Here is a 14,557-nt window from a genome sequence, read left to right as displayed (position 1 = left end):
TAATAGCTCCTCAGTGGGGGTGCTTTTTTGGGGGGGGGAATGTGTAGTGACGTCACTGATTACATTTATTTACATCCTGCCTTTCTTCTGAGGAGCTCAAGGCAGTGGCCGCTGTTACTCTTCTCCCTCATTTTATCCTCACAGCAACCCTGTGAGGTAGGCTAGGCTGGGGATGAGTGACAGGCCCAAGGCCACCCAGGAAAGCCCATGGCTGAGTGGTGGTGTAATAATAATAATAATAATAATAATAATAATAATAATAATAATAATTTATTAATACCCCTCCCATCTGGCTGGGTTTCCCCAGCCACTCTGGGCAGCTTCCAACAGAACACTAAAATACAATAAACATTAAAAGCTTCCCTAAACAGGGCTGCCTTCAGATGTCTTCTAAAAGTCAGATAGTTGTTTATTTCTTTGACATCTGGTGGGAGGGCGTTCCACGGTGCGGGCGCCACTACCGAGAAGGCCCTCTGCCTGGTTCCCTGTAACTTGGCTTCTCGTAGTGAGGAAACCGCCAGAAGGCCCTCGGCGCTGGACCTCAGTGTCCGGGCAGAACGATGGAGGTGGAGACGCTCCTTCAAGTATTCAGAACTTCAAGTGTTCAGAGCTTGGCCCTTCTTGTTCCTAGCCTAACAGTTTAACCACTGTACCATGGGGCGGGGGGAAGGATTTTGTGGTCCTCCATGTGGTGTTGGACTCCCAACTCTCGTTAGCCCCAGCCTGCGTGGTCATGGGTTATGGGAATTGTGTAGCCCAGCAATGTCTGAATGGCCACAAGTTCTTCATCTTTGCATTACACCATACTGGCTCTCCTGATAGGTTACCTTCTTCCAAAATCTGGAGAGAGAGAATTATCAGTTTGGAAGAAATGTGACAGCCAACAGTTTGAGCAAGAGGAGGCCAAAGTAGAGAGCAGCCTGTGTATATATTAGTCTTTGGGGATTTACTGAATGAATGCAGATTTGCTTCTACTGTGCTCTGCCTGTTTTTGTATATAAAGATACAAGGATACTATAATATTACAAATGTAATAAAACAAAGACAAAGGGAAAGGACTTAAGGGATATGTGTGCTTCAACACTGAAGAGGACAAACTTCAAGAGAGAAGCCCCAGCAACAGATGATTAGATCTAAACTATGCCAGCCTATGGACTTCAAAGGGGCTTGCTGTAACTGCTGATCAGTGGATACAGCGATTCCCTTTTATTCGGTCATAATTTATTTATATGATGCTTCTTCTACACAAAAAACCATGCTCAAAGCAGTTTACAAGAAAGGAACAGTAACATTTCTCAAAATCAACAATCTCAAGAACAATGCCATAGTAGCATAATAAAACAACAACATAATAGCAAGTGTAACAACATAAAAAAAAATCAGTGCAGTAAGTATAGTAAGATTACATTAACAATGTTAATCTTGCCGGCAATAGCAAAACAAGGGAGTTGGAGTTTTACCTTGGTCCTAGAAACACCTCTTTCATCATGTTGCTCACCTTTGAAGTTGTCTCCTATATCATAATGATGTCAGATGATAGACAGGTGGGTGATGGTGCCCAGATGTCAGAGTTGGTCCATGAAGGGTGGAGGAGATAACCCTTGCTGTAAAGAAAAGTGAAACATAGAACAGTGATGTATTTTGCATGACAATCTGATACATAATAGTAGGGGTGCAGACTTTCTGTACCTTTCAGACAGGACCAGGGCCCCATCAATATGAGACACAGATTGGAGGAAACCTGGAACCTATTATTATCTCTTTCTTAGTTCCCTCTTCTTTGAATATATTTAATTCAACACAGATTGGGTCTTTTTGTGTGTCACACCAATCCATCCCCAAAATTTCCCTTCTATTGAAGCTTCTGTGCTGGGTAGAGGTGTGGGAGAGGAAAGATCAGCATTTGGATCTTCTGCCCTAATGGCTCCTGCCACCTGAAGTACTTGCCTCACCTTGCTTCATGGGTTAAATTTTCAGGTTACTGTTGTATATATACATTGTGGTCTATAAAATTGGTGCTATAAAATGGAAGGTAGGTGGTACAAAACCACTTTCCTATTTACCTGGTTAGATTCCTGGTTAGATGAAACAAAATGTTTGTGTGTGAACCATTGGTGCCTCAAACATACTTATTAAATTTATCGAGATTGTATTGGAGCGGCCACGATGGCCAACTATCGCCCAGTCTCAAATCTTCCATCCTTGGGCAAGGTGATTGAGCGAGTGGTTGCTGAACAACTCCAAGCACGCCTGGAAGAAGCGGACCATTTGGATCCCTTCCAGTCGGGATTCAGGCCTCATCATGGGACTGAAACTGCCTTGGTCGCGCTGGTTGATGATCTCCAGCGGGCTAGGGACAAAGGTGAGAGCTGTTTCCTAGTTCTGCTGGATCTCTCAGCGGCGTTTGATACCATCGACCATAACATCCTTCTGGACCGTCTTGAGGGGCTGGGAGCTGGGGGCACTGTCATACAGTGGTTCCGCTCCTTCCTCCTGGGTCGTGTTCAGAAAGTGGTGGGGGGGGGATGAGTGTTCAGACCCCTGGGCTCTCACATGTGGGGTGCCTCAGGGTTCTGTCCTCTCCCCCATGCTTTTCAACATTTACATGCAGCCACTGGGAGAGATCATCAGGAGGTTTGGGCTGGGTGTTCATCGGTATGCAGATGATACCCAGCTCTACCTCTCTTTTAAATCAGAACCAGTGAAGGCGGTGAAGGTCCTGTGTGAGTGTCTGGAGGCGGTTGGAGGATGGATGGCGGCTAACAGATTGAGGTTGAATCCTGACAAGACAGAAGTACTGTTTTTGGGGGACAGGAGGCGGGCAGGTGTGGAGGATTCCCTGGTCCTGAATGGGGTAACTGTGCCCCTGAAGGACCAGGTGCACAGCCTGGGAGTCATTTTGGACTCACAGCTGTCCATGGAGGCACAGGTCAAATCTGTGTCCAGGGCAGCTGTTTACCAGCTCCATCTGGTACGTAGGCTGAGACCCTATCTGCCTGCGGACTGTCTCGCCAGAGTGGTGCATGCTCTGGTTATCTCCCGCTTGGACTACTGCAATGCGCTCTACGTGGGGCTACCTTTGAAGGTGACTTGGAAACTACAACTAATCCAGAATGCAGCAGCTAGACTGGTGACTGGGGGCGGCCGCTGAGACCATATAACACCGGTCTTGAAAGACCTACATTGGCTCCCAGTACGTTTCCAAGCACAATTCAAAGTGTTGGTGCTGACCTTTAAAGCCCTAAACAGCCTCGGTCCAGTATACCTGAAGGAGCGTCTCCACCCCCATCGTTCTGCCCGGATGCTGAGGTCCAGCGCCGAGGGCCTTCTGGCGGTTCCCTCACTGCGAGAAGCAAAGCTACAGGGAACCAGGCAGATGGCCTTCTCGGTAGTGGCGCCCGCCCTGTGGAACGCCCTCCCACGAGATGTCAAAGCGATAAACAACTACCTGACATTCAGAAGACATCTTAAGGCAGCCCTGTTCAGGGAAGTTTTTAATGTATGATATTTTAGTGTATTTTTTGTTTCTATGGAAGCCGCCCAGAGTGGCTAGGGAGGCCCAGCCAGATGGGAGGGGTATAAATAATAAATTATTATTATTATTATTATTATTATTATTATTATTATTATTATTATTATTATTATTTATATATTGCAACTCTTGTGAGTCTGTTGAAAGAATAATGAGTGATTTACAATACAGTATTTACTTATTTGTTTATTGTTCTAAAAATAGGCATCACATTTTCATCTAATTGTAGACAACTGTGATTAGATGTGATGAAAATAATTTCTAAAAAATACTTCATACATTTGGTGAATTTCCAGAGTAGGATTATACTGTATTGTATCATAAAAATATCAGTTTTAGAGGATTGTTATCTGGCAAGATGAAAGCTAGCTTCTTTCTTTAGTCTTAGCCCTTTGTCTGCTTTTATTTTTAGCTCAGCTTCTGTGCTTGCGAGTGTGCGATTTAAACTTGCATCATACATAAAATGGATTTATGTAAAAGTGGGAAGTAATTGTTCTTCAAGCTCACTTCCCCCTCAGCTGGCCATCTTCCTAAAAGATGACTTTAAGTGTAACTGATGAGATTGTTTAATGTTCTCAAAATTTCAGGTAGAATTTTCATGATGTAAGCAGTCTCCAGAACGGCCCCTAGTTCAGCAAGAGCAAAATTATGTTTGACTTCAAAGAAGTATGGATAGAAATAAAGGGCTGTATCTAGCTTATTTATTGTTGAAGTAAACCATTGAAATGAATGGACCTAAGCAAATCATTAACAGTATTTTCGATAGGTCTATATTCTGAGTAGGAATAACAGTGGCTACAATCCAAGTGTTTGTATTTATAGACTTGGGGAAATTTCTGGTAGCTTGTAGTTAGTCACAAAATCTCATGCCCATATCAACCTTGAATTGAGCATGCTGCTGATGCGCCCAGTGCACTGCACTGGTCATTTTTTTTTATAAGCCAGGGCCTCACATGCCTCATGTGCAAGAGTAGGAGGCTAGGGTGCCTCAAATGTTTAAATAATGGTGTGAATTTGCTTGAGTATACATTTGATTGGTTATTTGCCTGGTATTATTTTTTTTGCCAAAGTGTACTATGTTTCTTTCATATATTTGTTCCCGCCCATAGTTTAACAATAATTAATAAATAATACAATTTCTCCTAGTTGAGACTTAATATAATCTGACTTCTGTGGAGCACTAGGTGGAGCCCTTTAGCTGACAAACCTGAACCTGCCATTTCTTTTAAAGGGTGAGTGTTAGCCTGCTGCCCATTACAGTTTGTTCATGCTAACCATATTAGTTGGACCCATTTGTAAACATTCCCTATCCTCGGAGCATTGGAAAACATACTGTGGTAGCTGGAATTACTTTTAAATTGTGCTAGCTGATGCACTTAGGGAAAAACATTCCATGAGCAACAGTTCTGTTATGCAAACAGTTCCATGGGCAACAGTAGTGCCACACGATCAGCATTGTTCTGTTTCATAAATACTTACAATTTAAATGAGACAATCCTCTGTTAATCCATTCAGAATAATAAATAGCACCATTTTACTAAGGGAAAAGATAATACCAATGGAACCAAAGGGAGCAAATGACCGGAAATCCAGTTTAAGTCAGAAAGGTAAAGTACCTACTTCCTGGTGGTCTAATTTCCCCTGTGCTTGCTATAATGGTTATTGATTCTAGTGGAAACCCAGTAGCAGGACGGCAGGTCATTCTCAGTGACAGAAGGCCCCAGATTTAGTCCTTGACATGAAAGGATCAGATAGCTGATAATAGGGAAGGCATCTCTATTTGAAACCCATGAGATTTTCTGCCAATCCAATATAGGACTGCTCTGCAAGTGTGACTAAGACTTATGCCCTGGTCTGTTTATGCATCTCTGCCATATGCAGCCCCTGCTCAAGCAACCACATTATAGCACAAATGTTAAAACATCTGGTTCAGTGTACTGCAGCTGGTTACATTGAATATCTGAAATGGAAATGAATCATTTGTTCCTGATCGCTTATAAGGCAATTGACAACAAATGTCAGTCTTCTTTTGAAATGAGAGAGGGCTTGTGGTAGAAATCATGCAGACTGGCCCTTCATGTCTTGGCAACAAAGTAAATTTATAGTGTAACTCTTAAATGGGGAATTAACGAGCTAATTTTATGAGTTGATCTGAATAAATAAGGTTTTATTGTTATTTTGTACTTGTGCACTTATTTCCAGGAATTTATACTGTGCCTGTCATTTGGAACCCTCTTGGTCCCCCACCCCCCGCAAACTTTCCATTTTCATCATTCATTACGTTACTCACTGTACTAAAGATATTAGATAAAGTTTTTTTTTTTTTTTACACACACATACACCTGTTCAATATTAACTTTGTATCTGTCTTTATGATAGAGGATTTATGAGTATGCCATCAGACATTGTCTGCTCTGGCTGAAATTTGTATTCGGCTGAATTGCTCAAGGGTTAATATTTGACACAACACGAGGTGAAAGAAGCGTTTTAACTTTAATGACAGCCTTGGCAGGAGACTATTTGGTTAAACTATAGTACACAATGCATGCTGGCTCAAAATGTTCCCAGTTGCGAAGGAGAAAGGGATTGGCTGAGCTCTTGGCCTTCTGTGTAGCAAGGTAATAAATTTTTAATAGGCCATGATACTCTCAGAACGTTCAAGGTAAATGCTAAACGTGTGCTCTTTGGAACCGCCTTTCCAGCTATTTGGTGCTAACACACACCGGTATCAGCTGGCTGAAGGTCACCTTTCACCTTCACTGCAGTTTCAGGAGAGTCCACGTGTTTTAGAAGTGCTCGGGAAAAGTGGAATGCAGAAGAGCAACGTAGCGTGGTGGGTAGAGTGCCTGGCTTGGACCTCAGCCACTTGAGTTGAAATCTCTCATTCATGTACACTCCTACGTACGTTGCCCTCTGTGCATTCAAGGAATGGTGGGATAGAAGTCTGATTTGTAATTACATTCTGAAACGATAGTGAAAAATTAAGCATTGGAGGAGTGGTGTTGAAAGGTGCAGTGTGCGATTTGTGAGTATTTCCTTTCAAAGACCCATATGTTCATAAACAAACACACGTTTTTATTTCTAACTTCTGGTTCCAAACCTCTGTAGGGAAAAACCTAGATGAGAAGGCCTCAACAAATGTCTGGGCTCATTTCAGTAAACTGCTCTAGCACCTTCTGAGGACTCCTCATATAATTTTTCACTGGCTTTCAAAAGAGTGTGGCCAGTTGTGGTTGTGTACAAGGCCCCTTACTCAAGTGTCCTGCTGCCAGCATTTGAAATTGGCCTGGTGCATTTTCCTCCTGGCTATTGGCCACTTGTGACCACTAAGTGAAGATGGCCAGGTGCCTGACGTCTCCACCACCTGGAGGTGCATGCCTGGGGATCCTTGGATCGTGACTGTTTTCACACACTAAACAACACATCCTGTAGAATTCTATCCATTATATTTTATCTGTGCAATCAGAATGAATTTCAGGAACCAAAAAGTTGTATTGAAAACTGCTTTCAAGCTGTCTGGCCCCCAAATGGCGACTAGGCATTCCATTTTTGCAACTGTAACTCCTGGTTTAAGGAGCCATTTGGTGCCTAGCATATATATCTGAGTTTCTAACACTAGCTGCTGCCCCTGTGTCGAAGCCCTATTTTGTCTGCCTGCATGTTCCTATAATGCCCTGCTAGTATCAAGTTTTATTCTCCCCACTCTGAAAATTCTGCTTATTAAAATGGGCAAGTATTGCTGTCTTGAGGAGCACTTTGTCCTTATTAAAGGTAACATTTAGAACTTGTTCTATATTCAGTGAGAGCAGAGGGGCCAATTTTAGCACAACCTACTTGGTTTTAATTACAAGACTCTGATTCTCAAACACGCTTGTGTAATTTGTCATCAGTGGGTTGCAATGCTCTTTTATTTGGCTGGTACAACTTGTGAAGAGACGTGGCCTTGCCAAGCAGCAGTAATCCCATATTCACACCACATAGTGCTGCTTATGCCTGTGTGGGCTAGCATCTTTTATCTGTCAGAGATTCATCTCTCCTCTGTCAGAGACGAGGCATGGAACTATGCATCCATAACTGTTTCCAGTAGGATACTAGTTACACAATCATTCTGCCCAAAAACTGGGTTGAGGAGAGCTTTGGAAGCTGAGTCAGACAATTGGTCCATTAGTTCAGTTTCCATTGAATGGCTGAACCCTGCATGCAAGGCAGGTGCTCTGCCACTGACTGAACTAGATAAACATGGTATCCTTCAGTTAATACATACAGAAACTGAGCAAGAGAGTTGTCACCTTTTGTCTCTCTGAAATAAAATATTTCCGCATATGTGGCTTAGCCCTTTGGTGTAAAAAAATGCCTTTTAGGTTGCTTCTTTATGCAGAATAAATAAATAAATGGCTGAAGGGATTAAAAAAAAATATCTACCCAGTGAATGAAATAGTGTTAACGTCAATGTAGTGTAGCAATAGACCAGGTCCTGAATTTCTGCATTCCATCTAATTTATCCTCTGGACTACAGAAATTGCTGAGAAGCTCTAATTAGTACAGTACTAGTCTGAATAAAGAAGGTTTTCACATTCCACCTGAAATCCAACAGTGAAGAGTTTATCTGGGCCTCATGGGGAGTTCTGTGAATTGATTATCACAGCGTACCCTTCATTAGCTGAAATAACACTGAATGAGATTCTACACTAAATGGCTCCATGTTGCAGAATTAAACATGCTTTATCCTCTGCACCTATTGGTTTGTTTTCCCAGAGCCTCTTTTTCCAGAAGATAAAAAATCTTGGAATTCATATGGGCAAAGGCTCTTCTGAAGGTACACTTGGCCTAAGCCACATTTCAAGATGCTCACATTTCACAGAGTTTTTCCTTGTTCTGTAAATCTGTGCTACTCACTTTCTGCAGGTATGCTGAAATGTAACACCACAGTCCTCTTTATTTAATTTCTCTGATGCCCTCAAAACTACTGCTTATATAGTCATTAAGTAAAGTAGCACGGAAGGGAACCACACCCCCAGAGTTTCACTTTACCACATTATACCTACTTTGCTTTGTCTTAGACGTCTTTGATAAATCTAATTCCATCCCTTTAATTTGGGGATTATTGAGGCATGTAGGTGGTTGAGCTATTTTGCCCACAATTACACAGCATGTCAAGAAAAAAGCTGGGAACATAACTTCAGAGTATTGGTGCTTTGCTTTCCAATGTCGTTCATTAGCCTTTCCTTTCACTAAAGTGCAAAAGAAGCCGAATGCAGTGTTTCTTATAGTTCTGAACATTTTATTATGGAGTAGCAGAGGAAGGCTTAACCCCATGCGGTGCTTTGGCATTTTACTAATATAGCTTAAATTGGCACAATCTTGTTTCCTTTCTTTATTGATCTTGGTAACAGTTTGTACAAATGCTTTTTTGTCTTCCAAATCTCTCTATAAAATGGCAGGCTATTTTTCTTCCTTAGAAGCTAATTATTTGGGGAATGATCCTTCCTGCACAGTGTAGCTCCATTCCACAGGTGAATCTCCACTGAGCTTTTAAGCAGAGGTTGGGTGGTCATCTGTCATGCATGCTTTAGTTGAGATTCCTGAATCGCAGGGGGTTGGACTAGAGGATCCTCAGAAGGCCTTCCAACTCTGCAGTTCTTTGGTTCTGTGCTTTAACCTGGTCCCCACTCTCTTGGATTGCTGGGGCCTTTGAATGCATGCCATGACAGTTCTCCAGAGTACTTTTGGATCAAGCAGCTTGCTTCCAACCCAAATTAGATGCCACATTGGATACTGAGTCTTGCGCAGAGCTGTTTGTCCTGTTGTATGAGGAAAGTTTCAGCTGTTAACACCTAAGTATGTGAACAAAACAGTTGGGGCTAATGTTCATCATGGCTGTATACTGGAGGAGATAATTCAGTTGGTTACTGCTAATTATCAAAACATATTTGAGGGGGAGAAGTAATACATACCTCCTTAAAAGTAGCAATTGTAAGACCACTGCTGAAAGCTCTTGGTCCCCTTGTGCTGGAATATTGTACCCCTGTTTTTCTTTTGCCCAGTGTGTGTGGTCCTATGGCTGGTGGCTTATTGGCTAAAAGCAGTGACTTATGAAATGGGTTGTCTAATGTGCATTCATGTCCTGCTTGCCCCCTTCCCATAGGAATCTTGCTTGCCACTGTGAGAGCACGATGCTGGATGGGCTTTTGGTCTGATCCATGAGGGCTCTTCTTATGTAAATCTATTTCAAGCCAGTTTCAGGCCAAGGTTTGGGTTAAAGGCTGCCATTTTCCCCTTGATGGTTTACCTGCACTGTTGGTCCTCATGGATCTCTCTGTGGCTTTGAGAGTATTTGCTTTGGTATCCTTCTGGATCACCTGCATACATTATTAGTGAAGGTACTGTTTTACTGTAGTAGCAGTCAGAAGATGGTGCTGGAAGATAATTGGTCTTCCCTGTGGAAACTTTCCTTTACAGTTCAGTTCTGCCAGGCTCCTCCTTGTTTTCCATGCTTCTTAACCTCTGCATGAACTGCTGTGAAAGATCATTTGAGGAAAGGTATCATCCGTTTTATTGTATGCCACTTTGAGTGCAATTTTAATGCAGAAAAGTGGGATATAAATAAGTAATAATTAAGGGAATTAAAATCTGCCAGAGAGATGTTGCTTCAGGTGGTACTGCCATCTGAAGTATCTGTAAATAGAGCTTTTGTGGCACTGGTATACTGTGTTGTGAAGTGTTCTGCTGAGGGAAATTCACTATTGCATTGTGATCTTTATGGATCCATTAAAAACGTCTTTTTTAAAAATTCTGCCAGACTTTTTGAGAAGCAGGATTGGCTCTGATTTAACAGGAGATGAATTGCTGCCAGCATTTTGTGTACTTTGTATTACAGATGAATGTTTAATGATGTTTTATGATTACTTTATTGTAAGCTCCTTTGAGGATCTTTATGGCTCAAAAGCAATCTTAATCTAAATCATAATCTAAATATGATGATATTGAGCCAGTCAGTTTACTTTTCCCTTTTAAAGCAACATTTAAGCTGTAATCCTATACTTGTATACCTGGGCGTAAGCCCCATTAAACTTAGTGGAAGTTTCTTCTGAGTAAACCTGACCTCGATGTGTCAGACGTGGGAAAGGCTGTGTGCATGTGCTTCCCAAGGAGCTGAAGCCCTGCTCTTAACCAGGATGTTTGGTTTTCTTTTCCACCTTCTTTATTTTCTTTACTCACTTAGCCTCTTTTATAGAAACAAGCAATTTACCATTAGCATATATTTAAATGAATTGATATGCACAGTGGTTTTCCTGCTCCTCTGGGTGAGGCAGTGACCTTAAATAGGAGTTGCTAAACAACCAAGTTTACTTACTTCTCTTTGCAGCTTTACAGGAGGTATAAGGATTATGCTTCTTATGTGCAATTGGTCATATGTAGTGTAAATAAAATTTACACACAAAAAAACCATTAAACCAAGGTCAGTGTGAAGGTAAATAATGTGGCTAGGTAATTACTTTAGTGTTTCTCTATTGGTATTTGATGTTCAGGGTCATTTGAGGAGTTTGGCTTCTTCCTTTCTATTACTGAAGTTAATGATGATTTCTTCTCAAAAGTTATGCCTTTCCTTGTCTTGGAAATGATTCCATAATGGGAAAACGACTCTGGCAATGCTGTCTACTTTACTTTCTGTATTTTGAATCAATTCATCTTGACTAATTACAATATTTACAAAGCCCTCTTTAACAAAAATATAGGGTACATCTACTTTTTCAAGAAGTAGTAGCCTTCCTGGGGTGGGAATATATAATGTAAAACCTTTAAATCCTCAAATAGCACATAGGTAGCATAAAAGAAATGGGGGGGGGGACCCTTTGGCAGAATGACAGGTGAGTGATTGGCGTCTGTGGAAATTGCCATTAGAATAGAGCGTTGACAAGGGCAACAAAAGCTTCTCAGGTTGCTGCTGTGCCTCAGCCTGAGTTGGATAAACAGCAGTAAGGACAAGGAATACGAATTTTCCATCCTCTTTCATGTAGGATTCTGCAGTCTGGGGTGATAATGATGACTTGTTGCCTCTTTTTCAGTACAGGCAAAGTATGGAAGCAGATTCTGAGCTGGGGAAAGCAGGCTGAGTCACAAAGGGGGTTGCATTGTTTTCTTCTGCTCCACTGGGAAATGAATAGCACAGAACTGCTTCTTTGAATGCCATCAGCGCTTATGGAATGCTGGTGGTTTAAATGGCAGGTTTTGACTAATCTCCATTTATAGGTGGGGAGAAGGTCAAGGTTTGCAAATCAGGGTTGTTGGGAGTATTGCCACCTTGATTGCTGGGAATGGCTGGGCAGGGGAGTGCCAAGGATTTAAACAAAATAACCCTAATCTTCCTGTATGGCTGGGAATGTTCTACAAGATGACAGTCCTCTCTGAGCAAAGAGTGGTTTCTGGGACCTGGGCTGCAAGGCTGGGTGTGTGTGTGTGTGTGAGTGAGTGAGCGAAGAGGAGAGAGGGAGAGAAAGAGAGAGAGAGAGAGAGAGAGAAAGGAAAGAAAGAATCATTGTACTTTGAACTTGGGCAGAGAGAGAAGAGAGAAAATAATTTATCTGTCATTAGCTACACCAAGGTACACCCTTGAAAATGTCTGCATAAGAACCTTAGAAATCCCTCCTCGATGAGAATGAGGTCCCATGTATAGCCCAGTCTTCTGTTCTCACAGTAGCCAACCAAGGGTGAAGCCAACAAGCAGGACATAAGCACAATAAGACTCTCCCATTCATGATCTCCAGCAACTGGTATTCAGGGACATATATGGTAGCATATAGCTATCGTGACTGCTAGCCATTTATAGGCTTTTCCCTGATGAATTTATGTAATCTCCTTTTAAAGTCATCCAAGTTGTTGGACAGCATCACACCTTGTGGAAGCAAATCCCATGGTTTTAATGATGCACTGCATAAAGTAATAAGATCAAGAATTCCTTTCTGGCAGTCTGGTGCAAAATTAGGTGTGCTTTTATCTCCATTATAGCCTGTAAGAGAGCACATCCCAGCTTCTGCCAACCTAGCAGTTCAAAAGCATACCTGTGCAAGTAGATAAATAGTACGACTGCGGTGGGAAGGTAAACGGCATTTCCGTGCGCGCTGACACTCGTCACGGTCCTCCGTGCACCAGTAGTAGTTCAGGCGTACTGGCCACATGACCCTGCCTGTGGGCAAACCAGCAGTGAGATGAGCACTGCATCCCATAGTTGCCTTTGCCTGGACTTAACCGTCTGGAGATCCTTTACCTTTTTACCTTTTTTATATTACAAAGTCCCCATAAGTCTCCAGGGGCCTCTCCCTTCACAGGAAACTAAACTTTGGAACTTCTTGCTGCTTGGGGAAGTGGGAAACACTTATGCCAAATGTTCTGTTCTTAGACACTTGAACCAGTCCCTACCCTTGCTCCCATTCTTGTCTTCCTTTATCAGATCCAGTCTTTGTTCTTTGTGTTTCCCCATATGTTGCATGCCCTCCTGACAAACAGCCATGTCACCATCTAGTGTACAGAACCCACCACTATTGGCTTGAGATATGTGTTTAAACAATGACAATAATTCACATTTGACTGCAGAGGTTGGTAGTGTTTACTTTTAGGGTTTGGTCAGGGAGAGCGTATTTCATCTCAGATTCCGGAGTACGACTTCCTGAAAAAAGTCAGTACTGTAGTGCTAACATATAGCTGAATGTAGATATGAAATCTGCCTGGGACATATACCCTGGATAGATTAAAAAGCATACTGGGAAAGGGGATTGGAGGGGCTGCTATTCGCAAGAGAAATCATGATATCCATCTGCACATAAAAATCTCCCGAAGTGCTTTTGCCCATTTTACTTACTGAGGTTGTCTTTTCTGCATAGTGCTATATTGTGCAGTGCAGTGTGGGCGAGGGTTGCTGCAGAGAAGTAGACGTGCTGTAATGTGACACATAATTTTCATGGCTAGCCCTGTCCATATTAAAGATCATGGCCCAGGTAGGAACTTGATGGGAAAAATGGGAAGGACTACAGCTGCTATTGTGAGGCCTCTTCCCCTGGCAGATGTCTGTGGGTGAGGTGGTGTCACCTCAGTAAGAGTCATTGGCTTATGTTTAAAATAGCTTAAGGCAGAATGTAATGGTAATAGTAGCCATACTTCGCATTTAGATAACTCTTTTCAAGTATTCAAATTCTTTATGTATAGTGGTACTTTGGGTTACATATGCTTCAGGTTACATACACTTCAGGTTACAGACTCCGCTAACCCAGAAATAGTGCTTCAGGTTAAGAACTTTGCTTCAGGATGAGAACAGAAATAGTGCTCCGGCGGCGCGGCGGCAGCAGGAGGCCCCCATTAGCTAAAGTGGTGCTTCAGGTTAAGAACAGTTTCAGGTTAAGAATGGACCGCCGGAACGAATTAAGTACTTAACCTGAGGTACCACTGTACTTTTATCTCTCAGTAATAACTAGAATGGCCCTGCAAAGTCAACAGTAGTTGTAGTCTCCATATTGCAGTCTCCATATTGTTACTTTTGGGAAACCTCAGCATCTGAATGATGTGTTGCTCCGGCCTAGCAATGTTGTTGCTATGTGCTGTGCCTCAGATGTATTTGCTGCAGATCAACCTTTCATTTGGATGAAGTGCATTTTCCTGAATTGTCTTTCATGCGATTACTACTAAGTTCCTCCATTCCTCTTTTCCCTTTCTTTCAGAGCCAGGATGAAAGATACGCTTTCATTGCAGAGTGGTATGATACAAATGCTTCACTTTTTCGACGCTATGAGCTTCTGTATTACCCAAAAGATGGATCAGTGGAGATGGTAAGACTTGTTGTTGTTGTTATTTGAATTTCTATACCACCCTATACCCGGAGGTCTCAGGGCGGTTATAAGACAACCTTGCAGATTGCATTGGTTGAGAGCAAAATAGGCTACCCTTGGCATTATTGGTTTGATCTTATGTGAAGCCAAAAACACAAGAATTGCTATTCTCTCTTAGCCGCTAAATTGTCCTAGAAGAAAAAAAAAA

General features: G+C 42.2%; 1 protein-coding gene across 2 annotated transcripts in view; it reads left to right on the top strand.

Moving 5' to 3' along the window:
• NME7 (NME/NM23 family member 7) overlaps nt 1-14,557 on the top strand; it is a 68,883-nt gene that overhangs the window by 270 nt on the left and 54,056 nt on the right. Inside the window, exons 2-3 of one of the 2 annotated variants that reach the window (XM_083500870.1) lie at nt 4,679-4,764; nt 14,242-14,349. In XM_083500870.1, coding sequence (XP_083356996.1) covers nt 14,347-14,349 — 3 coding nt within the window. In that variant the 5' untranslated portion in view covers nt 4,679-4,764; nt 14,242-14,346. The remainder of the gene's footprint in view (nt 1-4,678; nt 4,765-14,241; nt 14,350-14,557) is intronic. The other variant, XM_083500869.1, reaches the window with a different exon arrangement.

This window comes from Podarcis liolepis (assembly GCF_965112155.1).
Source record: "Podarcis liolepis genome assembly, chromosome: 4".
In the NCBI taxonomy this organism is placed as follows: Eukaryota; Metazoa; Chordata; class Lepidosauria; order Squamata; family Lacertidae; genus Podarcis; species Podarcis liolepis.
This window is presented reverse-complemented; position numbering and strand designations above follow the sequence as displayed.